Below are 27,250 nucleotides of genomic sequence, written 5' to 3'. Positions count from 1 at the left end.
GATCTGCTGGACACCTGCCTAGCTTTTTGGCCGAGGCCTGGGGCACTGGGACTGGGCCTGTCTGTCACCCCTCGCCTGGTTTTCAAGTCCTCAGTTCCCCTACTTTCACACCTCTGCCAGGAGCGGTCCCTTGCTTTATGCCATTAACCCCCATTTCTTTATCCAGAGCCCAAGTCAGTGTAGCACCATCAGCTCAACAGCAGCTTTGCCTTGAAAAGCAATAAATCACCATTAACAGTATGCCAGCCCTTGTTCCAGTTTTTGCTGCAGCCAGCCTCTCTCCTCCCAGATCAGTCAAATCAGCAAGGCGTCCCTGTGGTGCGTGGCACTATCTGTCCTGCTGTAATCCACGGCTGTAACGGATGGAAATGATCACTGTCAAGCCCATCCCAAGCTACATTTTGATAGATTAAAGAGGCTAAACGATAGTCTCATCTGCCACACATGGGATTCTGTCCTTAATTAAATGTAATTAAAGTGGTTAAAGGTTTTCCGGGTGATGATATCTTTCAAACATGAACAGCCTATTCTGTAAGTATTAGCTGTAAGTCACTGAACATGAAAAGCTTGGTGGTTTCCCCCCCCCCCTTTTGTTCAAATCAAACCAACAAGGTTGTTGGTTTGATTCGCAGGGACCGCTCTCAGAATACATATGCAGCTTCTATTTTCAAGAACAAAACCCACACTGGTCCATGCTGCATTTAAATAAGCAATTTAGGTTTCTGCGCAATTCTGTTCTGAGCCAGAGTGGCTTTTAGGGGGCTGGACGGACGATCGGGGACAGAGTGGAGAAGGCAGGCGGTGCAGGTTGATCCAGCTGAGTCAGCATGGAGCGAGGACGCCACCTCCATATGTAATTGGCAGGTGAGTGCGGCGATGCTCTGTGCAGGCCACCACTTTTACTGTCCTTAGACAGATAACTCGGCAGTTGCACACCATAGTGAATATTTTGTGTATTTCACAGTAGGGGGGCTAATTTAAATGGGTTCAGGGCTAGAAGAGGCAATATTGGCTTTGTTGAGCAGGTATTTAAATCACTATAAACAGCCTGGAGACATATGATAAGAGCAAAACCTATAGCTCCACACTAACACTGAGAAATGGGAAAGAAAAGGAGCTCCCTGTAATCTAATCACTGCTCCTCCATCAGCTGCATCTCAGGACAGACGCAGCCTGCTGGTGTGTGTGTGCACATGGGTCTCATGATAATGGGATGGAGCTAACACACAACAAAGACCATGCTGGAGGATTCAATGGGCAGCCCTTGGTGTCGTGTGTAAGGGTGTGGCTGAGAATACGAGCTAGTGTTGTCTCTACAGTATCTGCATGTGCATGTGTGTCGAGCTAATCTGGTTATCGATTCAGCTCTGAACCGGAGCTCATGTAATTAAATAGCTGCGAGGGAAGAGGACAGTCGTCCATCATCTGTCTTAATTAGCAACTGAGTAAACACTTTGATGAAGACAAGGTCTAACTGAGACCTACATGCAGATGTACAGGATACCTGTAGTCTTATGTTAGCTGTGACTGGGCAGATATGTGTCATAGTTCATACATCTAAGTGGTTCCACTCTCCATTTTGAGTTTGTGGTGATCATTTATAGAGAAGTCGTCCTCTGTGAACATGTAACACTTGATGTGAAACTGGTGCAGTGTGTGTGGAACGTGTATGCATTTAGAAGCCCCCCCCCCCACAGTGCTGTACAGGACTGTGTGATTGAAAATGGCCACATTAGGCTATCTCTGCCAGCAACGCCACATATAGAACTACTGCAAATGTGTTTTAGTCTCACAGTGTGCAGCCAATCACACACACGTTCACACACATTTTCCAAGATGTGAAAATACTCTAGCTACTCGTCTGCACCTCTGATTACTCATTTGAAGCTACTTGTATGATTACCTATTTGAACTTTTTTTATTCATGAAATCTGACCTAAAGATTGCTCGGATCTAATTCTAGACCATTAGCTCATCTAATATTTATCACTACAGATTTATTGCTGTGCTCCTTGGCTGGAGTTTGAGCTTCACCTCCTCTGTCAGGCTCTAACAGCACATTTCTCTGCACACAACTAAGGAACTTGTGTTTGTATAAACACTGTTTGTTTTACATTTTACCTTAAGCAGTAATGCATGCGTGACAGGAGAAAAGGGGAAAACAAAGCTAAATGACTTTCTAATCAACTATTTTGTACTTTTATGTTTGGGGTTTTATAAATACTGAAGTATTCCCCCTAAAAAAAGTAGATTGCAATAAATTGATGAAATAAAATGCTAAGTTTCACATTTAGGCATCTCTGACCTTAGTCCTTTGAGGCCATTCTCCAACGTCTCCGTGCACAGATGTAGGCTCTGTGTTTGTGGGCCCTAATGTTTCTGTTATCAACCACAACGGTGCCATTTTGTAATATGTTCACTTGTATGTTCCATCTATAATTCATCCAGCTACAGAGGTGCATGAATATTTAATATAGTGGAGGTGGGGGGCTGTCGAATGGATGACCTTGAAATGTCCTTTAAACATCACACAGCAGTAGCAGTGGGGCCAGTTAAGCTGCTGAAATCAAACAACAGGCATCTCACACACACACACACACACACACACAAATCCTGGGATGCAAAAAGCAGATGAGACAAGTCAGCCGCTTGCCGCTGCCGCCTCCTGAGAAACTGCCACTCAATCCCAAACATCTGTATGAACACCACAACACCCAGGCTACAGTGGAGGATGAGAGGCAAGAGGGGGGGAGAAGAAGGGAGAGAGGATTGAGGAAGCATCAGCAGTACAATTGCTAAGAAAGCCAGTGTTTCTCTCTCCCCTTCTGTATCTTTGACTGAACAAAGAGCTATATACACATGAATACCTCCTTCCTCCCACTGTATTTTCCATCGGGATATTTATTCTGAAAGCAGCGATGCACAACAAGGGCTCGGTCCTGTGTTTGCTAGTGGGCTGAAGCGCTAACACTCCCCAGCTGATTATGTGTCTGTCTGTAGCAGTTTGAGCTGCTGCCAAAGGAATTAGGTCTCGTATTGGTGAATGCCGCTTCCCTCGCAGCAGAAGAGCTCGCCATGCCTCTAAGATTTTTAGCCCTTTAAAAAGAGAGGAGTGGAAAAAAAAGAAAACATTCAAAATAAATGAGGGAAATCGCTGTGGATGGCTTTTAAAATTTCAATGTGACTGTTTTGTGAGTCTTCATGTGTGTTTAGGCTTCACACAAAAGGAATATTTAAAAAACCAAAGCGTGTTAATTGGGACAGAGATTGCTTCTTATTCAAACAGGCTTTTGGCTCATTAACTGCTACCATCCAGCTTTTGTTTAAGACAAAGTGGAAAATATATAAAGACAGATTACGTGTTTATACAGAAAACGTCCCATCCAACACTGGCAGGAAGCACAGCGTACGCACACAAAATATGGCAGTTACATAAAGTGCAGGAGGAAAGTCCTTTACTAAAGTTATGTCGTGAACTATAAAATGTAATAGCAGCTAAACTTAACTATAGGAGCCAAATCTTACTGGATTCATACAGAAAACAGCCCAAATGAGGTCATACGTGTGCAGACATGTAGCGCTTGTGAAGGAGGAGCTCAAGACAATAATATAGTAAACGTCAATATCTATGGATGAGACATTACAACCATCCTTATCTAAAGAACCACTCATGATATGGATCAAAACAACTTTATTAAACACTAATTAGGGGTAATTTACTATAAATGCTTAATTCTGATCCTTCCACTTATGTTCAGTCTCCTTGGCCCTTTAGCTTTTGTTACAGTGTCTTACACTTACACACACACACACACACACACACACACACACTTACACACACACACACACACATTCATCAATGCTGTTGGAAAACAGCGATATGGTGAAACCTTGTGAATGTCGCCCAGACTGTTTAATTAATAAACAACCTACCACTTTTTCACGTCCACAAAAAGGCAAATGCAGGCTTGCAAAGATTCAAATTACCAATGTAAATGAAAAAGCCTCTTTGTAATCACTTATTAAAGGGCAAAATCTGGCTTCTCTGCCTCCGCTGGACTGCTACTATATCACAAATTTGTCAGAATACCCAGAAACAAAAAAGCACCATTAAATTTAACACTCTGCAAAACACCCAAGGTACCTGTTCATGTACATATATAATGTGACGCATCTTCTATTTAAATGCACCAGCACACAGAAGCCAGTGTCAGCGCTTCATCTCTCTCTCTTACACTTATGTGTTCGTCTGCTCTCTAATCAGGCTGCTGTTAACCGTGTCACTGTGGATCTGAACACACATCAGTCATCCCTCCGACACACACACACACACACACACACACACACACACACACACACACACACACACACAAACACACACGCAGAACTGCTAACAAGGGCAGAAGCCACAGGCAGGTATGACTGGTAACACTTTCCCTGTTATTCCTGTTAAATGGCTCGTTGGCGATCGTCAATGCGTCGCCTTTATTGTCCCCCAGACTTACAACCACCACAAAGCTTGAGTTCACTTTATATCAGAATCAGGAAATCTGTGCTCGGCCAGTGCGCTGCAGCTAATAAATTCCTCACACACCCCACCCTATTAGCATGGCTGTGTAACCTTGGAGCTGATGGTGTTCTGCCTGGGGGTGATATAGCCACTATGACTGTGTGCGTCTGGGAATGTATGTGCGTGCGCACATAAGGAATGGCCTATCTGAGGCCCAGGTTCACAGTAGGAGCGTTATTAGAGCACACTCCTATCTGATCAAAAGGGTAAAAAAAAATGACAGACACACTACATGTCCTCCTCACACAGGCTGCTGCTCATTTTCCTGAGATGTCTGATTTTAAATCAGTTTGTGCAACACACAGCACACTGAGTTAACGCCCATATCCTCCTTCTGTCTGGCCTGTCCCTTTTTACACACGCACTGGGATGCTAGCCACGAGTGTCCAGGGAGACAGCATATTAGTTAGCGCCACGAACCCAGTCAGCGAAGCAGCGAGTCAGCCTTACGTTAATTAGCATTTTCAGTGCATCGATATACAGAAGCCAGCGGACAGACAATGCAACATTTACTTGATGAGAAACGAATAACCCCGCTGCTGATCTTCATGCAAATTCAAAAATGAGTCAGTCCGCTGTGGATGATAAGAGACACAGATGGACGCACCATGAATGCAAAATAATGGTATAGTCAGGGTGGTGATGCAGTGCTGGCAGCGAATTCATAATCGTACTGCTGTACATCAATCTCTCCTCTTCTCATTACATGGACTCAAGGATCAATTGTATGGAAAACAGCAGCGGATTTTAATGGATTACTACGAATTCAAACGTCTCACAGACACACACATCCGCATGCAAATTCAGCAAACAGGCATGTTTACACACACTGAAACGAACGACGGGTTTAAAAGTTAGCCAGTTGTATTCAGGCATTCATGCAACTCCAACACACCTACTCCACGTTTCCTCAACTCTGGCACTACAAAGGGAGCATGAAGGATAACGTGCCTCCTCATATACATCACAATGAGCACTTGGCATATGTGGCGATTAAATAGGCGACGATCACACATACACCACATTTATAATCTATTCAGTGTGCATACACTGAACAGTCCACATATGCTGCGCCACTATACGCAGGTGGATATTTCAAGTGGTGCAACGGCAGCAAGGATGGGGACACCTCCAGCCCCGGCTTCACTATAAAATGGGTGCTGTTCCCCCAGTTTAACTCTTGCTTCCCTCTGTACGTCTCCCATCGCTCCTTAACTCTATTAGCATTTCTGGCTCCGTCGCTCCATCTGTCTCCCCCTGCTTTCATCCTGCGCACAAACCTCCCCCGTTGATCTTTTCCCCCTGAATGAAGGAACTTACAGATCAAATAATTCAATACTATCGCCTGCGTCTCAGGAGTGTGCACACGGGCTGACTGTGGGCGATGGTACGTGAACAACTACAAGCGGCTCTAACCGCTGCCTGAAACGCAACAATGTTCAGTGTAGTGTCAAGTCTTTCTTACCATCTTAAACCCATTCCACTCCATTTGGAGATGCTGGAGGTTGTCGCACTCTCTCTCTCTCTCTCTCCTCACACAGCAGCAAGCAGCGGAGCCTCAGCAGAGAATCCCCCCTACACTTTTGTCTCTTGTGACACTGTCTCCTTCACGTGCTGCTTCGTGTCCTGACTCTCAGCGGCGGGCGCAGAGCGGCATGCTAGAGCAGGACACGGCGAGCATCACCTCACATCCACAGATGCTGAGAGGAGAAGTGTGCGCCTGGATGAGAGAGCGGTGGGCTGCAGCAAGCCTCCCTTCCCTGGTCCCTCCCATCACCACCCACCCAGTCTCCCTCGCACTCATTTGGAAGGTCAGAACCCGCCTCCTCCCTCCTCACCCGCCCACCTCCTTCTCACAGGATATGATTGGCTTCTTGGCTTGCTCGTCAGCCCCCCCCTCGGCCTCACCGCCTCCCCCACCTCCCTCAGCGTTAACACCTTCGCTCTCTCGCTGGCTCCGCGCCTCCGTCGGCACACGCCAGCCTCTGCTTCCTTTGGCAGAGAAAAGGCTGTCTGAATCCCGGCAAAGCAATCAATCGCTGCTGGGCTGCGTGCTTGAGTGAGCCGGGCAGCGCGGCGCGGAGCTCGGCTCTCGGAGAGTGATTACAGCCCGAGGCTCCTCGGTAATAGGATGCCTGCGCAGCACTCTGTATATAAATTAGCTATTACTGGGTGCATGTTAAAAATCCCCGTACTGTGTACACTGATTCTCCTTTAACCTTCCTTTCTCTATGTTTTTGAATAGGCAAAAACGAGATTTTGGATTATTTTACGCGTCAAGCATTATTTAAAATCAGGTCGATATGAACGCCCGAGTTTTTGGGAGGTCACTCAAACATGAAAATCCACCTGTCCAAACAGGTGTCTCAAGTTAATTTCCCTTTTAACGGCGGGTATTTCAGACATGCTGCGGTATGAACACGGACAGCCCGGCTACACCTGCGTCCATACTCACCATGACCATTCTCGGTGCGGGAGGATGCGGGTAGTCTGCGCGGATAAAGTGGAGCGGCGACGGGATGGAGAGGAAGGACGACCCGGCGGAGCGAATACCCACGGAGCCAAAAACTTAACGGCGCGAGTCCGGAAGAGCGCGTGTCGTCCAGGGAGGAAAACACCGTCCGCGGTTTAAATAAAACAAACGCTGCGAGCTAATCACGCGCGTGCGAATTAAAGGCGTCCAAAGACGTAGAAAGAAGCCGGCTCTCTGTGTTTCCCCTCACGAGCCTGCCACCTCGCGCGCGCTCTGCCATTGGCTGCAGCGGCTGCCGACGGGGCGGTGCGCGCGAGGAGGCAGCGTCTTGGATCCGGCGCGCGTGCAGCACCATGCGAACAGGTACAACTTTTGATTATTTTGGAGCGAATCGATACAACAAAGGACTCTTCGATCCAGTCGATCGGTTAATCCAACCGATCATTTACTTTCATTCTGAAATTCTTAAAGAAAGATGTTGCAGCGCAGCTAAAGCAAAATTACCCTGTTAAAAAAGGAAACTATCACAAAATACTGCTGGAGGTTCCTTAATAAACCGCCGTCAAGAATTCCTCGCAGGGTTCGAGATTAGGCTGAAAACTAATTTCAGGCAATTACATGAAATGTTATAATCAAATAGAAATGATCACCCCCTTCTTATAGCGACTGCCACCTATTTCACAATAAATAAACACAAGTGAAACAGCAAAGTGTCCAGGTTTAAATTGTGCAGCGGTTCCCTGTCTCTGTCAGACAAGAAGAGGGAGCTCTTGCATCCCTTATTAACACGCACAGGACAGGGTGACATTTGCGTACATTCTCACTATAAATCTGGACTGAACAGTCAAGCACACACAATTCACTACGCAACAAACAGCACAAAATATACGAGAGTTACAACGTTCCCATCCAATGTCAATGATGTATTTATGTCTCTGCACCCAGAAGCATCGTGTTAACGAAATAGTCACAATGTGAGTGCACTAAATCACTTCACTGTTTGATATTTCATTTGATTTTTGTTATAAATATGCAATAATTAAAATGAACTGTCTTGTTGAACAATAGTCAATAGATATTATTTTCGAAAATATAGTTAATTAAATAATACCAAGCAAGATATATAAAAATCCTGAAAAAGGAAACAATAGGAAGGAAAACAAAAAAGATTTAATAGGGTGTATTTAGTAGAGCTGACTGTCTGTGTAATTCTGGTACAATAAATGATGCATCACACGTCCTTGGAGTGTTACAAGTACCATTACATCTACACACACACACACACACACACACACACACACACACACACACACACACACACACACACAGACGCATATTTAGGGAAAGAAGGAAACAGGAAAGAAGAAGACAAAAACACCCCTGACCTCTCCACCTTCCTGTTTAGCCAGAGCCTAACGGGTCAAGTGCAACCATGTGCATGACATGCTAATAAAGAGCCTCGCCACACCTTCATACACACACACACACACGCACACGCACACGCACACACACACACACACACACACAAAGAGAAGAATGTTCTCATCACTGTTTCAGGTAAAACATGAAGGACATGGTGGGCAGCTTTGTACCGAGCATTCAGTATCAACATGAGACAGCGAGAGTACAGCCCAACAGAGAGGAAATGGATTCAAAGGAGAAGTGTTTCTTTGTTTATTTATCTTTTCTTGCAAAGATAGAACGGAAGGGGGCAGGCATTTCACGGCTGAATTGTGCGGTGGACAAACCCGACTGTTTCCTGTCCATTTTTCATCTTCCCGCAATGACCTTTGAATTTAATAAAGGCTTTGAGCTGCACCCATAAAAGAGTACTCTACCTCACCGACTCCTCGCTGCCTGTAATATTTTCCTGCAATCATGCTATATTGTTTCTTCTTAATTTCCGAGCCTGTAAAAAACTGGCAGGACAGCTGTCGGCAGTGACAGCTGAATCAGAAACACATTTGATCTGTTGTTTGTCTTCGTAGTCAGCTTAAAACTGCTGAAGAGTGGGAGCAGTGAGACGTGGAGAGGAAACAGAAGGTGATTGCTTTCTCCTTTCAGAATGGACACAGTTCCAAAATTGTTTTTCCCTCATGCATTATGATCTAAATAATCTAATAATAAGGAAAATGAATTCTGCCTGTCCTGTTACATTGCTCTGTAGGACCACGCTTTTATAAAAGGAAAGAAAATGTCCACTACTGCTTAGAAAATCAGCAATAAAGAAATCCTGTTTTTTTTTGTTCTGCATCTTTGTGAGTAATCACAGACATCCCAGAGATTGAACAACAAGGCTTCCATGTACTAGTTAAGGGTAAACACTGCATATAATACCACTGTTGTAGACAGATGGTGGGAATGGCTGAGATATTCTATCACAGGCATCTGTGCTCAGATGCTTCACAGTCTGGATTTACAGATATTACAGAATAGTCTTAGAAATGGCAGATTTGCCCCTTAATGCAGTACTGAATAAATGGGATGTCAAACAAGTAATTAAGGGTAATGGCTGAAAAAAAAGTGCCATGTTTTCTTAATTAAATTGCCACTGCATTATATGGTGCTGAGGGAGTAATCTGCATCTCCTTCTTCTTATAAAGTTTTCAAAGTTAAAAAGCTTTTGTGGCTTTAACCCAGAGAGACTCGCCACACTGTCAGCAGTGCAGAGCCCCATCTCACTGATTGGCTCTGTGGCTCACTTCCATAAGCTTTCACACATGAGTCAAATGAACACACACTCGCAGACACAGATACACACACAGAGTTCTGCACACTGCAGCACATGCACGGTCAAACTCATGACCCCTTACTGAGCTGAAGTGAATCCATGTAGCTTCGGCCACATGTGCTTGATCTCTGCCACCTGCCCCCCCCCCAAAAAAAAAATAATAAAAGAAACATATGTGCTTGAATCTCCCACTCAACAATTTTCTTGCAGAACAACAGGACGCACACACAAGACTGAAGTAGCAGTTTTAAAAGAGGTGTGAAGGAGCACACGAGAACTAGCTTTCAGGCTATGGCAGGTTTGAATATGCAACGTGCAGACGGTGATAATTGTGGGTGCTCTCGGTTTGAGTCTTGTTAACTGTCAGGTGCAGTGTTTCGACGCCTGTCTCGTGTTTCACTCTGCATAATAAGACTTCTATTTAAAGGAGGAGAAGTGACGATGCCAGCAGAGGTGTTACCTCAATGTGCTGCGAGAAAATACCTTGATTGTTAATGTGAGAAGAAAACTTTTTTTTCCTCCAGAAAAGTTGACTTGTGCTAATGCCAGCCTGTGCACGAACAAATGCAATTAAATCAGAAAAGCCCCATGCTGTAAATGACCCGTCAGATCCCAGCAAGAGTCCCCCACAGAGCATGTCCCTCCCTCTGCATCAGCGCATGTATATAGGCTCTTCTTGATTTGCCCTTGAAGGGTATATTGAGTTGCTGATTTAAACTTCTGGCAAAAGCTCCATCTCAGACTGATGATGACTTCGCGTTTGGCAGGTCTCCAAACTCTGCCCGTAACAATCACCAAATGAGAGTCTCAGCCATCCATCTTCCTCCCTGCCCAGCAACAAACCAGATATCACCGCTCCATCAGCTCTGAACAACTGTCTTTGGTGTCTCTGATGCTCTGCAAGCAGAGGTTTTAATCAAAATCAAAGTTCACCTGCGCTTGTGCTCCATACGCATTCAAATCAACTCCATTCTTTGTGTTAGAGGACGCTCTGTAATTCAGCAATTGAGGCGAGCATTTGGGAGAAGCTCTGTGCAAAAAGGAAGCTGATGTCCTTAAATGGGGCTTAAATGATCAAAATGGCTCCTCAGTGCGAATGATGTTAAAATACCTCGGAGCACAGTCAAGTTCGTAGGCAGTCCCTGAAATACTGAATGATTGCAGATAATCAATAGGCTGAAAAACCAAAGATGCTTTGACGGTGAGATCAAGCACAGTTTTAAATAACTTCTGTCACTAACTAGGTTATTTCAAAAAAGAATCTAGTGAGGTACATTTTCTAAAAGTCATGAGCTATTTAGGAAGGCTATCCTCCACATGCTGCTGTGGAATGTCTTGAAGATTTCCTCCTCCAGCCTCTTCTCTCCATGTCAGTGAGGATGATCTCAAGCTTAACCCCTGCCTGTGTCACTCTCCCTCCTCGTGGCACAAATGAATCCTTCATGCTGATCCTGAAACGTTTGTCAAAGCCACTTTCTTCCACTTGAACTCAGAGCTGTCTGCCATGGCTGTAGCTTTGCAGGCTTCAGAGACTTTGACGAGGGGCCGTGTGAAAAATTCATCCCTGGTTCCTTCAGTCCCTCCCTAAACACGAGGAATCTTTTTTTAAATGTGGCCTTTTAGAATTGATTAATTTCTGCTTTAAACTGAGAAAACAACATGGAATTGCATCTAAAATGGGAGATCTAATTAGGAACACAACAGAATACACCCCTTTATTTCACTCTTTTCTATTACAAAGACGCGATAATGAGTTTTTTAAAACGGTGGAGATAATGGTGGGTCTTGGAGGCAGCGGCCTAACACAAATAAGAGGTTTGTGGAGGTGCCCAGAGAGGCTTAGCTATGCATTGGCTGTTGAGTCTGGCATGTGTTCTGGCACTGAGACAGTATCCTCAACAGGACTACGGCGGATTAGTGTCCATTTGGACAACAGAGTGGTCCGCAGCTTGGGGTGACATTCAGTAGACCAGTGGCTCACGCATGGATCAGGAAGTTCAGTCGGAGTTAACTGTCACTGCTACGTCTTTGAATTGATGGCTTTGGAATTTGGAGTCTCACAGATGCACAAGAGAAGAAGACAAAGCCTGATGTCGCCCATGACAGCACGGAGCGCATCCTGAGAACGAGGCGGTGGCCAGTCTTCAGTATGCCGGATGATTGCGGGATGAAGAGGTGGGCTATGAGGGCGAGGGTACAGCCGCGCATCCTGCATTTGATCCCAGTTTGGGGTACTCTCATAGCCCCAGGACAACTGCTGGGCTCCATCTGGTCTAAGCTTAAATCAAAAACCCCCTGCCTCACACACAAATACACACACATGCACAAATTACTGAAAATGTTTCCAATTTACCTCAGACATCAGGTGGACAGAAAAACCACCCACCATCTGAAACAGTGTTCAAGCCCTCGCCTCAAACCCACACAACCACGCCCCGGCCTTGGTTTCTCTGTTTACGCATTTACCAAAGAAAAGTAAGTCCAGTCACAAGGCTGGCCTATATGGACTAAAGCTGCACAAATCCAGCTCTTCAAATGTCACATCATGCTTAACTGCCCTTTTTCATGCTTGATGAAATGTAAAGAGGACCGTCTCCAAAGCACCCCACATTAAATGCCTGCTTAAATGTCTTTCTGTTATTTTGCACTGCTGACACATTTCAGCTTTCTAAATGATTTTACACCACGAAAACAACAATGTTTACATCTATTTTTAAGGTGGAATGATTATTGAGGCAAATTTTCAGGTTGCCAAATACAGCTGCTATGGGATTCTTCAGGTGACAAGGGAACAATTTGTCATTTTTGTTGTTCAAACAGATGCAAAACTTACTAGTATTTTCAACAATTTAAAGAATACTATCCTGATTTTAACAAGCCCATCATTGACATCGTCATAGATAATAAAAAAGCGTTGACAAAAAGGATGAAACCTTTCCATCTGTTTTGTTCCATCCTGGTAAATACTGCAACTTTAAGGGTCAATCCTCTTCAATGCTAATGCACAGGTCAGCCATACATCCTTTATTAATGGTGTCCGTGGCTACTTTGCTTCTTCCTGAGCAATTAGTGAATCAATAAAAAAACATTTACAGTGAGACTGAGAGCACAAAAAAATTCTGTGCCGTTCATTACCATGTGGGATTTTCAGATGCGGACGCGTCGGGTATTGGCAGCTTGTCACTTTCTAAGAGCTGTCAGCAATAAAACCCATTTGCTCCCACATCACTACCACTAAATGTTCTTAATAAAACACTTGCGCAGCATTTTAAAGGGTCGACGAGGGTCAAAGCAGGATGAAGCCCTTTGAGTGACATTATCACAGATGCAGGCAGGACCGGCTGATATCGTTGATGCCAAAGTTACCTCCCTAAATCTGCCCGATCCAGTGACCCTCCCAGGTCATATTACAGGGGGCGAAAATCAACATCGGTTCAGTGCCTTAACGGCACAATTTGCCTCCGCTGATAAAACAGCGGTTCTTCGACAGCTATCGGTTGTTTGCAGAACAGGAAAATATCAAGAACTCAGCAAACCCATTGTCAGTCGAGGCAATCTCATTTATTATTCACTCTTCATTTATCCTCTGAAGCTGAACAGAATGGCTGAAATCACAGTCCGAGAGACGACAAATGAAATGTTGTCCTCCGCCAGGCGAAAGAGAGGACCCCAGCAGTAACAAGTGCAGCTATTTTGTTTATCCAGCCTATTCAACCAGAAAGATTTGTGTGGCCACAGACGCTGACTGAATCTTCAAAACGATTCACAGGACCGGCACGGGCGTGTTCGTCACCCTACAGGAATTATGTGCTGGCCCGGTTTTGCATTCTCAGTCATTTTTACCCAAATGATTCAGTACTTTTCCTTCCTGATATTTTGGGAATTATATGTGATGCACTTGAACAGGACCGTGTGAATTAAAGGTGACTAATGTGGGGGAATGTAAATAAACTACAGTTATGTCTATGTCACCACCAAAGCTGCAGATGTGTGACAAAACAAGCAGGATGGAATCTGCCTCAGGTTTCTGCCTCCTGTTTACATTTGTTTTATGGGCTGTGTTTTTCGCCCACCTCTAACTGTGTTTGTTGAAGTGTCATAGCATGTTACTGGACACATTCATCAGTGTACACACCCTATCTCCATGGGGACCGCCACCCCATTATGGTGGCGAAATTACAGGTCATTCCTTCCAGGCCAAAGCACCTGAGCACCGAAATGTGACCTTTTTAGCAGCTTGTTATGATATTAAGACTACTGTCATCTCCAGGCTTCATCTATGAAGTTAATAGGTATGAAAAAATAACAAATTCTGATCATAATTATAGTGATTTCTGAACAAATTCACCCAGGAAGGCCCCTGTGGGTGCGATTAAAGGTTGGATGTGTACAAGTTGAACCATTTATAAAGACATTGTATGTGTGTGTGTGTGTGTATGCGCGTGTGTGTGTGAGAGAGAGAGAGCCGGCAGACACCTGCTCCATTCGGTAGTGATGACTCCCTGTGGGACGCAGGCTCAGCTGCAGATCTGTAGGCCCTTCCTGCAGCATTGGTGGCCACACACACACACACCCACACACTGGCGACACACACACACACACACACACACCACACACACACACACACACACCACACACACACACACCCCCGTTCGGGCTCTGTATCCCTCAGCCTCTCTGCATTCCTTCATGGCACACCCCATGTGCCAATATCATAAATGTAAACATGAGTCTGGACACACACATGTAGCTCACGATTTGTATGACTTTGCATATAAATTCTGACGCGCTACCATCCTAACTTTCTCCCATCGTGCCGAGCCCAACATAATGTAGAGCTTGGATAACTAATGCACCACCTCAAATGTCCCCACCATGTGTTACCGTAGTCACACTTATCTGGAAAAAGAATGAAATGATATCAGGGATTTGTTTGGTGCCGGCCCTTTAAATTTTCGCATCGTGAGTCATCTTTAATGGTATCAAAACATAACAAAACAGCCCCATTTGTTTCTGTCAGCCCCTCATTAATCAAGCAAGCGGTCATCATTCTTTCTCCTCTGTCCGCAAGCGTAGATTTTTCCTTCTGTAGTGTCATTTGGCTGAGGGTGGTGGATCACACATCAGCTGATTTCTGGGATACATACATAAAAATATCCACCGCAATCAAGGAAAAGGAAGATGCAGCAAGCAGCAGATGGAAGGAGCTAATCATTGTTATGAAACAGAGATGACCTCTAACTATCTCCTGGCTGCTAATGTACGTGTTTGCCAGCTGCTGCACCGCCGACCCTTATTTTCCTCCTCACCTCTCTGTCTTTTTGTTGTGGTGGCGAGGAACCTTTCAGGCAGGTCTCAAACGCACGCCTTTCTTTTTTTTATTTTTAATGTTGAAACAGAAAAGATTGCAGTTGTCAAACAAAGCCTGTGTCACACAGAGAACAGCAGCTGCCTGCAGTGGGTAATCAGTGGAGCTTTCTACAAATTAACAGCATTCAGCTCTCGAGCACAGCGCACTGCAGGTTTTTAGATGTGGGCTTTTGAAAATTAGATCTCAGTCTGTGAAACACAGAATCACTCATAATTCTTTTCTGAATATGAACGCTCGATCCCTCATTCGGCGAGGTGCCACGGCAGCGATTCCCCGATCATTGGAGAGCTGCATACGGCAAAACAAGGAGTCAATGTTTCTGTCAAATGCAACTCTGGTCCCTGCCCGCTTCGATTGCGCCCAAGCTTTTAAAAGACGAGCTCACGCGAGCACAGGAAGACATGACGCAGCCGATGAAACATTTAGCACAAAGAAAGAAAAGCTCTAAACGGTCTGAACCTCAGCGCAACCAAAGGCTGTAATGGCTCCTAAAGTGGAGCTCATCTGCTCTTATTATGATATTATACCATAAAGCAACATGCACACACACCCTGGTTGGTTATCAGCTATTGCTAAATGGTGAATGCGTTTCAGGTTGTACTCTGCATTACGTTTCCTGCCACACAAACCAAAGCCATCAGAATCTTCCAGCACATTTATCTAATGTATGCAAATGGTCTTGGTGAAATTAATGAAGGCACCATTAATCATTATAACGATGCTTAAAAAAAAACAACAAAAAAAACCTGCAACACTGTATATGCATTTACGCATCCACCCATCCACCCACACACACTGTATAGATACAATTTCTCAGCACACGCACTTTAATTTTGTTTGCATACAGTCGTGCCCTTGTCACGGTAATAAGGTAATTCCCTCACAGGCTGTTGTTTCATCTTACATCATACAGATAATTACAACTAAATGTACTAATACCTTAGTCACGTCTATGTTAGAAATGTGGCTAATTTTGGTCCAGAAACAATAGGCAGCAGTTCTGGGAAACGCTGCAGTTCCGCGTGCTATTTTGGAGACAACAGAAGGTAGGACAGGTGTCTGTGAAGTCATGTAAAAATTCAGATCTACAGCCAGACTCCTGATGGATGCACCGCCGCTTATCCTCACTGTACATTTGCATAGAGCTGATGGAGAACCCCTGGGTAGAGTCAGCAACATGGCAGTGGGTTATGCAGGCTTCCAGCAGGCTCTGGGGTGTGGATCTGAGCCAGTTTGAAGAAGAGCCGAACCAATGAAGAGCCCTCAGCGGATTAGACACCCACCGTTTCATGTCGCCTAAATGCAGCGAGTCAGGGATTTTCTTGCAATGCCTTTGCCTAAACGCTTACGGTTTTCTCATGCCTCTTACGTTCTCCCTCCTGTTCATTTCCCGGGAAACTAATTGTAATATTGTCTGGGATGTGAAATGTCGATCGATGCATCATATGACATGTAGGTGGGATGATAATTGTCCATTTATTAGTTCATAACAGGAGGTAAATGACAAGGCAAATACTGCCGGTGCTAATAGAAAAAAGAGAATAAACCTAACTAAACACACACATACGCACACAGGCGCACACAATCCCTTGATAGTAGTTTGACTGGCAGAGGCTAAAGACAGAGTAGGCGTCCATAATTGAGCAAACATAATAATGTAAATATTAACTCATACACACACACACACACACACGCACACACACACACACACACACACACACACACACAGACACATGCACACATACAGGCGTGTGACATATTAACTACCATGTTCTTATTCGGTTTCATTGCCGTCATGCTTGCCTGAACTGATTTAGAGAAAAATTGGTCTGTCTATCCTCTTACCAGGGGTGACCTGTAGCCCATCTGGGCTGGCGATGACGGGAGATCGCTGGGAAATAGCGGCGAGCGGGTCTTGGGGACGGAGCCCACGCCACTGGCTGCTAGTCCCGAGAGCTGCCCGTAACTCGCCATCATCTTGAGACGCTGCTCACAGAACAGGCACGCTCACGCACAGATAGAGGAGGAGAAACACGCAGAGAGAGGGGAGGGAGAACAGATAACAGCAGGTGGGAAGGAAGGCGAGGATGAGAGAGGACAGAAGCCAGGATGAGGCAGGGGTGCACGTGAAGAGAGATCAGGTAGAGAGGACTAACAGAGAACTCTGCACGCGCACGCACGCACACACGCACAGGTGAGCACTCACACTGACGATGTGCACATGAAGGCACACGGACGATTTTAGCCCCAGGAGGGCAATTTCACAAGCAAGCCTGCATTGGATGGGTTTGACAGCTACCTCAGGAAGGGTGTAAAGTCAAAGTACTAGTTGTCCGTTGATTATTACAGCCCTGAGTGCGAGAAGCAAAGCAGCCCCTCACTCTCCATACATGCTATCACACCAGAAGACATATATAGCAGCTGCTGTACTCAGTCCCCTTCTGTTTACTGGCTATGAGAATACAGACACACATGCACATGCATGCATGTACAACACACGCACGGCGGAATGGTTGGCAGCAGACACAGGCAAGGTGTGGAGAAGGAAAGAAATCTCTTTACCTCATTGCTCAACAAAGCTGCGTTGAGTGTTCGGCTTATTTCGAACATGTTCGGATCTGATGGGTTTTGGGTTCTCTGCTGCTCTGTCCTTTAATTGTCAGTTCTTTGCTCCCCTCTCTACAGTTGGGAGGACAGTCCCGGAAGGAAAAAAGGAAGGAAAAAAATGAAATCAACTTAAAAAAAAAGGAGAGGGATACTTGGAATCCTCTTCAATTTTCGGATGTTGTAGTTGCGATTGGTCAGCGCTCAGTTTTTGTCTTGCTGATGCACCTCTGCTGGCCGCGGCTGCTGCGATGGCGTTTGTGCCCAGAGTCTCCGCACACGTCTGTGGAGTCAATGTGCTGTCTTCTTTCTTTTCTTTTTTAAAATCTCTCCAGAGTCAGCACATTAAAACAGGCAGTCAGGCAGTTGGTGGGTCGGGCTGGCGGGCTGGTTGGCTCCCTTATCTGTCCCCCGCACACTGGCTCACACAATATGCTCCGATCCTCACACTGCTCGCTAGCAGATTAGCCTGTCCCACAACATAGCACTTAGTTTAAACTCCCCTCCCTTATGCTCTCTCTCTCTTTTTCTCTCTCTACACCCTCTCTCTCTGTATCAGCCCCTCTGGCTCTCCCGTTCTTGCTCACTCCATCTCTTTCTGCATCACTCTCTCTCCCTCTCTCCCCCACTGCTCACGCATTGATGCAGCTACAGTTCGCTGTGCTACCACAAGGTGGGAAGACTGTCTCAGCAACAGCGACACCATTGCCGTCTCATCCCTTGCTTCCTGTGCCATTCCCGTTTATTACATTCTCCATGGTGTGGCCCCTACTTGCCAGACAACAGGTATATTGGACCATTGTAAACATTTTCAAGGCACATTAGTATTGATCCCTGTCGTCCGACCCAGTGTGGAGTAGGACTATTAGAAGTCCGCCACAGTAAGATCTCTGCACTTGCTCAGGGTGTTTTTTGGTGACAGGCACAATGTAAAGTAATGGAATATAATAAAAGCTGGGCTATCAGGACACCTCATGAGTGGGAAAATGAATGGTACCTCCTAAGTAACGGGTGGGAGAAGGGAAAGGCGAGGGTTGGGCTGAGGCGAGCATCAAGGTCAGGTGGATGTCCTTTTCCTCAGCAGGGTGTGGCACGAAGATGACGAAGCAGCCAGTCACAGTCATGGCAGGAGATCCCAGCTATGGAACAAATAAACAAGGATGAAATGCCAGGCTCGGGCCAGGGATATGATTCACTGTTCACACTGCTGGCATCGCTGAAGAAGCCTTCGCAGTATGACTCAGTGTATGATAAACATGGCAAAGTATTACTGAAACCCCATTTTAACATTTCAGGGGAAAATAAGAGAAACTAAAATAATTCATGAAAGTGATGGATCGGCTCTGCAATCTCCAGTAATGTGAATCTCAGTGCTGTCTTTTCGGCGGCGCCGTCAGCAAATGATTAATTCCCATCGCTCTGAATGTGCTTTTTGCTGTTGCGAGCCAGAGTGGGGAAAGCAGCCAGTTAATAGCAGCCTATTGACACAGGACCATCTGTTTAAGTGGACGCCGTCCAGCGCAGAGGAGTTGGGGAGAGAAAGGGACAGAGAGACTGAAAGAAAAGGGGCTGCTGATTAAAGGAGTGCAGGGGAGCTGCTAGTTTTAACAGTTTATGTGAAGCTGGGAAGAAAAAATATGGAGGCCTGAATTCTGATGAGGCCTATCATCGTGTTTACATGTTTTACATTAGCACATTTTCTCTTAGCAGCGGAATATATTAGTTTCTCACCAATGACATGCTTTAGCTGTGCTGCTTTCTCTGGAGGGGGCGTCTGTTCTGGGGGTTGGGGTGGGGGTGTCAGAGTGAGGGATGATTCCACCATCAGCTGCCTCTCAAACTGTCCATCCCGAGCGAGCCACACTCTTCCCCCAAGACCGCTGTCACCATAGCGATGGTCTGCGTCTCGCTGGACAACCCCTGGACTCCATCGCTAACCGGCTGATTTTTGCACGACTCCCTCCTGCGCTGATGGTGGATTTCACGTGTGGAGGGTTTTCCCTGCACGTCGTGGAAGACAAACACAGAAACAAAGATTTCACACACACACACACACACACACACACACACACACACACACACACACACTGAGCTTTAGGCTGTTAAAACATTCTTCTTCTTAAGAAGAACCACAGATGCATTTGATCATTGTACAGCGAACAGCAAATACCTTGGTTGTGCCAAAGCTGCCCCCCCAGGGGCTTTTCTGACATGCTCAGTTGGAACAGCGATGGTGTGCCACGTCTTTCAGTCATCTCGCCACCCACTCTCAAAATAGCCACAAACTCTTTAAGGTGCAATGCGTTCCAGTGAAACCATGACAGGGATGTCTGCATATGTGAAGCCGTCTCATATGCTCAGAAATCACTGGAGGTCAAATCTGTTTTGATAAGCATGTAAAAACACGCTCTCCAGAGGGATAATTAAAATGTGAGACAGTACAGTGTGGACTGTGCTTTTCTTTCATGTTTCCCTGTTTTCCACTGATGGATGTGTTCATTAAATCAGTGCTGCACTCTGCAAACAGCATGACAAGGACTGTTACATGTATGTGTATAAGTGTGCTCCAGAAATAGAAAGGTTTAATGTTGAATGATGTTTTTTGCTCCCCTGTTTGAAATGAGGGAACACCATTATAGGATGTTAAGTCTGAAAGGCAAAGGAAGCCTTCATGTGGGCTGGTCTGTCAGTTCTGGGTGGGTAAACCAGGTGCATTCCGTGCGACCAATTTCTGATGTATAAGTGTACAGATAAGATTCCCCTACAAGTTAGTCACATGATTTAGTTACAAATATTGGCTCTAATCATCTATGCTGTCTTTATCTGACAAGAGCCCAGAACCTGGGGAAACGTGTAGCATATCTAATTCATTCTTTTCATGCTCCTTAATTCAATTTCTATCTCAGCCAAAATGAATGATTTTTGCCACCATAACTGGCGTAGTGTTAAAGGAATGGCATAGCATGGAGGACAGCTATTCAATTTTCAATTTTAGCCAAATATATAGCGGCTCCGTATTCTCTTCCTTCATCTGAGAAATAATCAGTCCGGCCTAGTATCTACTCAGTGGCCTGTTGATGCTTGCCATCAAAAACAGATCACACACGGAGAGAAAAATCGTTGCCCTCTCCCTGGTCTTATTCATTTGGTCCTGTTACACACAGCTTATAACCTGGAAATTAGCAGCAGCCTGCATGCCTTTTAGCTTGGGGAGCTGTGCCGCTGCTCATTTGATGTACTTAATCAGGTGCAGCCTTTGTAATGGGAAAGGAATAAGGCTGGGCTTGATTGGCCTTGATGACATCTATGCTCCAATTGTCTAGAAAACCTCCAGCTTTAATCAATCTGCAGGATAATTCCCAATCCCTGACTGGAGGCTGCAATGACTGGCTTTTCCTTTCTTCTTTCCTTTTTAAAATAGCATTTCAAAATCATGTTTGGCTGCACATCTCACTGATGGCGCTTTAGAGCATGTAACGTGGTAGTTTATGCTACCTGCACCTATTTAAGAGCACACTTTCTATGCATTCATCTTGGTATTACAGAAGAATTTAGCCATATTCTGGCAATGGTTTGAAACTCTTTCCAGATAACTCTAAACTACTCCAGTCTAGTTCTGAAGTAATAAATCCTCCCACATTAAAATCACTTTTACTACTAAAACATTTAGATTATATTGTCAGCAATAAAAATAAAGACTACAGTAAAATGATGATAGTCGTTAGACACAAATTTGTTTACGGAACTACGTAGTCCATTTAACTCAAAATGTGGATAGTTACACTTTTTTTCTGTTATTTGAAGATTTACGGGTTTATTTAAACCCTTATATAATTCCTTCCTTTTTTATTTTAGTTTTTAAACGAGTTGTCACCGTAATATTGGTGTTATTCCGCTAAAACCGAGTGAATTTAGCTTTGCACTCACGCGCCTGCAGCCGACGAGCATCTCTCGCGAGTCCTTCTGCTCCGTTGCCGTGGCAACACATACAGAGCGTCGGCACCTGTGTAGAAGAACCGAGAGGAAGATGGAGGAGAGCAGTGTTAGAGACGCCGAGACTGGTGTGTAACCCCGAGCTTTATCTGATATTTCGGACCCGGCTCTGTGAGCGAGGGACGAGAACGATGTCCCGTCGTTTAATAAACCACAGCGACACGATCACGCGCTCTGCGGGTCTCTGTATCGCCGCTGCCGCCGCGCGTGCTAACCTCCCTGCTAGCATGAGCGGGGATGTAAACAAGAGCCATGGCAGCGCCGATCCGAGCATCTATCTATACGTCCAGGCGCAGAAGCACCTTGCAAATACACACATGTTCACGTTTCACTCTTAGCTTTTTACAGCTCTCATCATTTCAGCCGTGCCTGTTTTTTGCTAAGCGTTGTCTGTCACCATGAACGCCTCTGTTGCTAATTAGCTATCCTAACTGCTTAGTAAAAAATAAATAATTAATATTAGTGTATATGCACGTTAAAGAAACGCAGTACTTCAAGACCTACTACTCAGTACTAGGACCTCTAAAACCCCAATAATAATATTTTCTGGCCAAATACAGCGTTTAATAATGGCAAGACAATTTATAACGGTACAAATCTAATGTGATATTGGAAAACTAAAATTCGCCTTATAGTTCTACACTACTTCAACGCAATAACTTAATGTATACCTTTGTGTTTTTCTCCTTTGATTACCTGCAAACACAAGGCTCAGAGAGTCAGAGCTCTGTGAATTACCCTATTGATCGTTTCGATCCCATTTACTTGGTTTCTGTTAATATGTCCATATGTGATGGTGCACGTTGTGTTCTGATATTACACTCTGCGTGACTTTCTGTTTGCTTCTGACTTTTGAGTTTACAGAATCTATTTGCATGCTTTTCAGCCAGTGAGGCAGGAGGAGAGGACGCCTTGGTGGGGAATGTGAATAAGCTGGTGATGAGCCCACCAGGCTGCTCAGGTGCTCCACGCAAAGGACACCTGGTTTTTGATGCGTGTTTTGAGAGTGGTGAGTATTCATCTCCACTAATATCCTACACATGAAGTAGCTGTTATTGAGCTAGTTTTATACGTGCTGATGTGTTGTTGGCTGGCACAAAGATTTGTGCATTAACCAGCTCATCAGGTGTGCAAACACGAACACCAAAGCTAATAGAAATCTCATTTATGCTTAGAGAATTTGAGCTGATAGCTGAAAACATAGGCGTTGGTTTCTTCTTTTCATGCCCATTTCCTTTATTAACACAACGAGGAGATTGTTTAAATGAACAGATATGTTTGTTCCCAGCAGTTTGTGTTATTCTATGTTGTAATTTGTGATTTTTGTTATCTTACAATAATTTGAATTGATTTAACTCTTTCAGTATTTTCTTGATTCTGGATGAGCTGCTCTTTTTATGACCTTTAGAGTCACGAAAGTTAAATGAATTTGTTGTGAGGAAGACTTTCCTCAGTAAAGTCCATAAATAATCAGAATGAGGGAGTGTGTCCCGGTCAGTTTCCTGCTGTAGTGTTGTCTTGATCCTGTTAAATGATGTTGATGTGTGCTATTGTTTCTGAGGTTCACAGCATTGTTGCATGTGCCTTGTTTCATTATCAGTCATGAGTTCATTTATACGAAGGACAGCAAGTTTGTCCTACAAAAGGCTGAACGTCTGACATGCCAACACTCTATTTCACACTGGTGTAAGTGTGCAGTGTATCCGTGTCGTAATTTTAGCTTTTTTTTACCTGGTCGTTTTCTCAGATGACATGGCGAGAGGAGTTCAGGCATTGATTAATGTCCGCTGAGCTCCCTCTCAGATCAGCTAACATACCCGCTTCTCTGGCTCCGGATGTATCTCCTGCATGATTTATGGAATTGATATTAATCTCTTTCCAGTAAATGCAGTACTAAAGTTAGAAAGTGGGATGAATTGATATTTTCCAGCCAGAGTCAAATTCATGCCTTCTTGTTCTTCGATTTAATGTTTTATTGATCATTTGAGTATCGCTTGATTCATTTATAAGTAGTTGATGATAAAATTTGACATGTATTTCTTTAAATCCTTAATTTCTAAAAATGTTTGAATAAAACCAAACACATTCAGTTTACTGCAGAATAAGAGACTTCCAGTATAGTTAAGCTTGTTTTTATTTCTAGTCAAATTATTTTGAGGACCTTTTAGACAAAACATGAGAAAAGAATAATCTGAGCTTAAAGCTGGCACTCACATTTTCGTGCCATATGTTCCCATAATAGTACCGGTAATGGTATTTTCTACTTTCAATTGTATTAATAAAGCATGAAAAGTAAGTGAGATAGAGTAAATCAGCATGAAAACACAGGTCAGTGAGCTCTTTGAGTGTGTTATCAGTTGAACAATTAATTCAACTTATGCGAAAAGTTTTATTAAATACATTTTCAGAAGCCACAGTGAAGAAATAGGATTTCTATATAATATGAGACCCAGGTTTCCATTACATGATTTGCTGTCCTTATAAGGCAGAAGCCTTATTACTATTGTCTGAAATAAGACACATCAACCAACCATGAGGACACCAGTTCCTACGTGTTCAGGTGACTTTTATTTCTCTTTGTTTTGTATTTCAGGCTGATCAAAATTGTGACACTCTTTGCACGACAGGTGTCAACAGGAGTCTCGGGGTCTTTATTCTACATCCTAAAACTGAAGACTTGTTCGTGCTGAAAGATCCTGAGTGTGTGGCTATTAGGGGTGTTTTACCCTCTCTAAAATGGCGATTTGGTTGACTGCGAAAAGACAAATAGGCACGTTTTCTTTACTTGATGGAATGTAGGGCTGGGAACAATGAAAATCACAGTAAGGAGAGGAAGATTTGTTAATCTGTATACATTAAGCCTGGGCCTGGTGTTGTGTTTTGTGTCAAGTGGCACAGATTCATGAAGGATAAGAGAAGCCTAATTGTTTTTTTCCCCCTCAAATCCAAATGACATTCTTATCTTGCCGTGTCACATTTGATTCGTCACACGCTCCCGCCGTTGACATTTACCGCTGAGTCCTGACTTCTTTCCTCGGTGCAGCCACACAATGTCGCTGACTACAGAAGCATCTGTCAGTACAGAAGGGTGGCCCTGACAGTATGTGCCTATTGTTTTACTGCGCCTCTGGACCCTGCCCCAGATGTAATTAAGCAGCCATTGATTAGCCAGACTGCTGACAATGACCGGTATGGTCAAAAAAAAGATTCCCCAGGGGTGACAAGTCTTCAATGGGGTCCATTGATAAGCAGGACTCTGAGACTCATCTGACTTTACGATCGGTAAACCCGATACGGTCCAGAACGTGTGACAAACAGGACAGATTTGCACGTTCTGATATTTCTGTCAGATCAGTGTGAGCTGATTCCTTTTAGATATTTCTGTCTTTCTAAGCTCCTAATCCCCCCCCCTTTTTCCTCAGGTGTAGATCCTCCGTTCCTGTTTAACATCAGATTCCCTGGCTTGTATGACATCATCTGGCAGTATTTAATAGAGTGACTTTGGCCAACGCTGCACTGCATCTTACAAACTATAAATACGATAATCAGAGAATGTAGGGCAGCGCCCATGCTTGGGCGCTATGACAACAATTTCTCTAAATTAAGGAACTCCACCTCTGACATTAGAGAATTTATTAAATCTCTCAAGCACTTCATGGATTTGCTCTCAGATTTTAAATCACCCCTCAGTAATTGCAATTGATGAAGAAATATTTCCTCCATTTCAGATCTAAAAAGAAAAAAAAACACAAGCAAAAAACTGCCAAGAAACAAGTAATGAGGATAAATGTGGAGGAAACACTTTCACTGTTCACTGAAGATCAAGGTTCTGTTGCTTTTTTCTCTCTTATTTCCCTTTTGTCTCCCCTGCAACATTGATGGGAGTGTTTAATCCGCCTGGCCTTGCCTTTTTCCCTACAAATGGTGCTGCTGCAGTGGCGCAGGGCCTGTAAAAATGACTGATAGGAATCATAGTCAAAGCAACATTTACACAGCAGAGAAAGACAGATGGGAAGACAGAGAACAAGGAGGAGGGACCGCGCTACGGAAGTGCTGAAGAAAAGAATAATGCGGAGGGGGTAGCGGGGACGTAGTCAAGCTTGTCAGAGGATATTTATATACTCCAGAGTGGCCCATGAATCAGGATAGTTGAGTTTCCATTGATTAAAGAAGGGGGGAAACATTTTCACAATCAAGCCAGATGCTCAGAGTGAGTCTCACAGAGAGGCTGCTGTTTCCCCACCCTGCCTCCCTCTGGCCCCACACAGCCCCATGCAGGAGGAAGGGGGGGGGTGGTGTTTCAGTATTCACACGTTAGGAAGGTTCAGCTCTGACAGGATCCTCCCCAGTACGCTGTGGGGTCGCCCCGTGTTGCTCTGGAGCCTCTTCCAGCTCTAACACGGCCTCTTCAAAGCACTCCTGACTTGTGAGGTAGTGAGATGCTCTCTCCTCTCCTCTCTCTCCTCTCCTCCTCTCTCCTCTCTCTCCTCTCCTCTCCTCTCCTCCTCTCCTCTCCACCCCTCCCCTCCCCCCTCTCCTCTCCTCTCCTCTCCTCTCCTCTCCTCTCCTCTCCTCTCCTCTCCTCTCCTCTCCTCTCCTCTCCTCTCCTCTCTCCTCTCCTCTCCTCTCCTCTCCTCTCTTCTCCTCTCCTCTCTCCTCCTCTCCTCTCCTCTCCGTCTCTCTTACTTGTCCTTGGCAGCTGAGCAGCTGAGCAGCTCAAATCACTAAATGGCCTCTCCACTTTCCCTTTTTGCAGCTTCCTCGACTTTCTTTTTTAAGTCTGGAGATAAATTTGGGTTGTCTAGGGACAGCCGGCAAGGCAATTGCATTTGATTTATTATATTTATCAGACATTTGTAGACAAAACAGATTACTCTTTATTGTTATTATTGTTTTTAATATCTTTGGCTTTCTTAAGGCCCAATTTGTCAGTTCTATTTTACTCTTCGTGTCCTGTCATGAAATATGAATTTAAAGGTGTTATATTAGGTTGATCTCAGGTGTTGCCAAGCACAGAATGTATGCCGTTGAATACAGTAGAGGCAGGTGCCCGCAGTGATACAGCGTTATCGCACCGCTCTGCACTCTCCGTCAGAGTCTTACGCTTCATTGTTGGATTTTTTTTTTCTAACTTTTTCTTCTGGTTATTTCTCACTGCTTAATGAGTTTTCAGCTGCTGCCGGCAGCTGCTTTTCATAGACGCGCCAAAAAAACTCATCTCGTGCTTATTCTTCAACACCAGACAACAGATAAAATTAGCAGCTTAGTCAGCAGTTGCCGCAGCGCAGAAAGAATTTAAAGATGGTGAATATTAGACTTCCCATCCCACACACAAGCACGGCTTTTTCTTTACAGCGATGGAATTCAGAGGAACGGCACGCTTCACTTTCAGGATAGCCTGAATCTGGTCACAATCACCACAGACTAAACGATTAGCCCTCATGGCATTTCTTTGTCCACATGGGAGGTGGTATCAGCTCAGGCGCAGAAATGGGTGGTTGACATTCT

General features: G+C 44.6%; 2 protein-coding genes across 13 annotated transcripts in view; one reads left to right on the top strand and one right to left on the bottom strand.

Annotated features, from left to right (window-relative positions):
• Positions 1-18,349, bottom strand: part of elavl4 (ELAV like neuron-specific RNA binding protein 4) — a 59,803-nt gene extending 41,454 nt beyond the window's left edge. For 2 of the 12 annotated variants that reach the window (XM_057039173.1, XM_057039170.1), the window contains exons 1-2: positions 17,708-18,347; positions 16,991-17,131 (exon numbers count right to left, since the gene is read on the bottom strand). In XM_057039173.1, the coding sequence (XP_056895153.1) occupies positions 16,991-17,131; positions 17,708-17,755 (189 nt within the window). In that variant the 5' untranslated portion in view covers positions 17,756-18,347. Of the gene's footprint in view, positions 1-6,035; positions 6,312-7,025; positions 7,297-16,990; positions 17,132-17,707 lie in introns of those variants that run through there. The other 10 variants (XM_057039171.1, XM_057039174.1, XM_057039178.1 and 7 more) reach the window with 8 other exon arrangements.
• Positions 18,350-21,600: 3,251 nt separating this feature from the next.
• agbl4 (AGBL carboxypeptidase 4) overlaps positions 21,601-27,250 on the top strand; it is a 162,879-nt gene continuing 157,229 nt past the window's right edge. The window contains exons 1-2 of the mRNA XM_057038951.1: positions 21,601-21,810; positions 22,629-22,751. Coding sequence (XP_056894931.1) covers positions 21,777-21,810; positions 22,629-22,751 — 157 coding nt within the window. The 5' untranslated portion in view covers positions 21,601-21,776. The remainder of the gene's footprint in view (positions 21,811-22,628; positions 22,752-27,250) is intronic.

The sequence above is a fragment of the Takifugu flavidus genome, chromosome 7, assembly GCF_003711565.1.
Source record: "Takifugu flavidus isolate HTHZ2018 chromosome 7, ASM371156v2, whole genome shotgun sequence".
Classification (NCBI taxonomy): domain Eukaryota; kingdom Metazoa; phylum Chordata; class Actinopteri; order Tetraodontiformes; family Tetraodontidae; genus Takifugu; species Takifugu flavidus.
The sequence above is the reverse complement of the archived record's forward strand: the minus strand, read 5'-3'. Positions and strand labels throughout refer to the sequence as shown.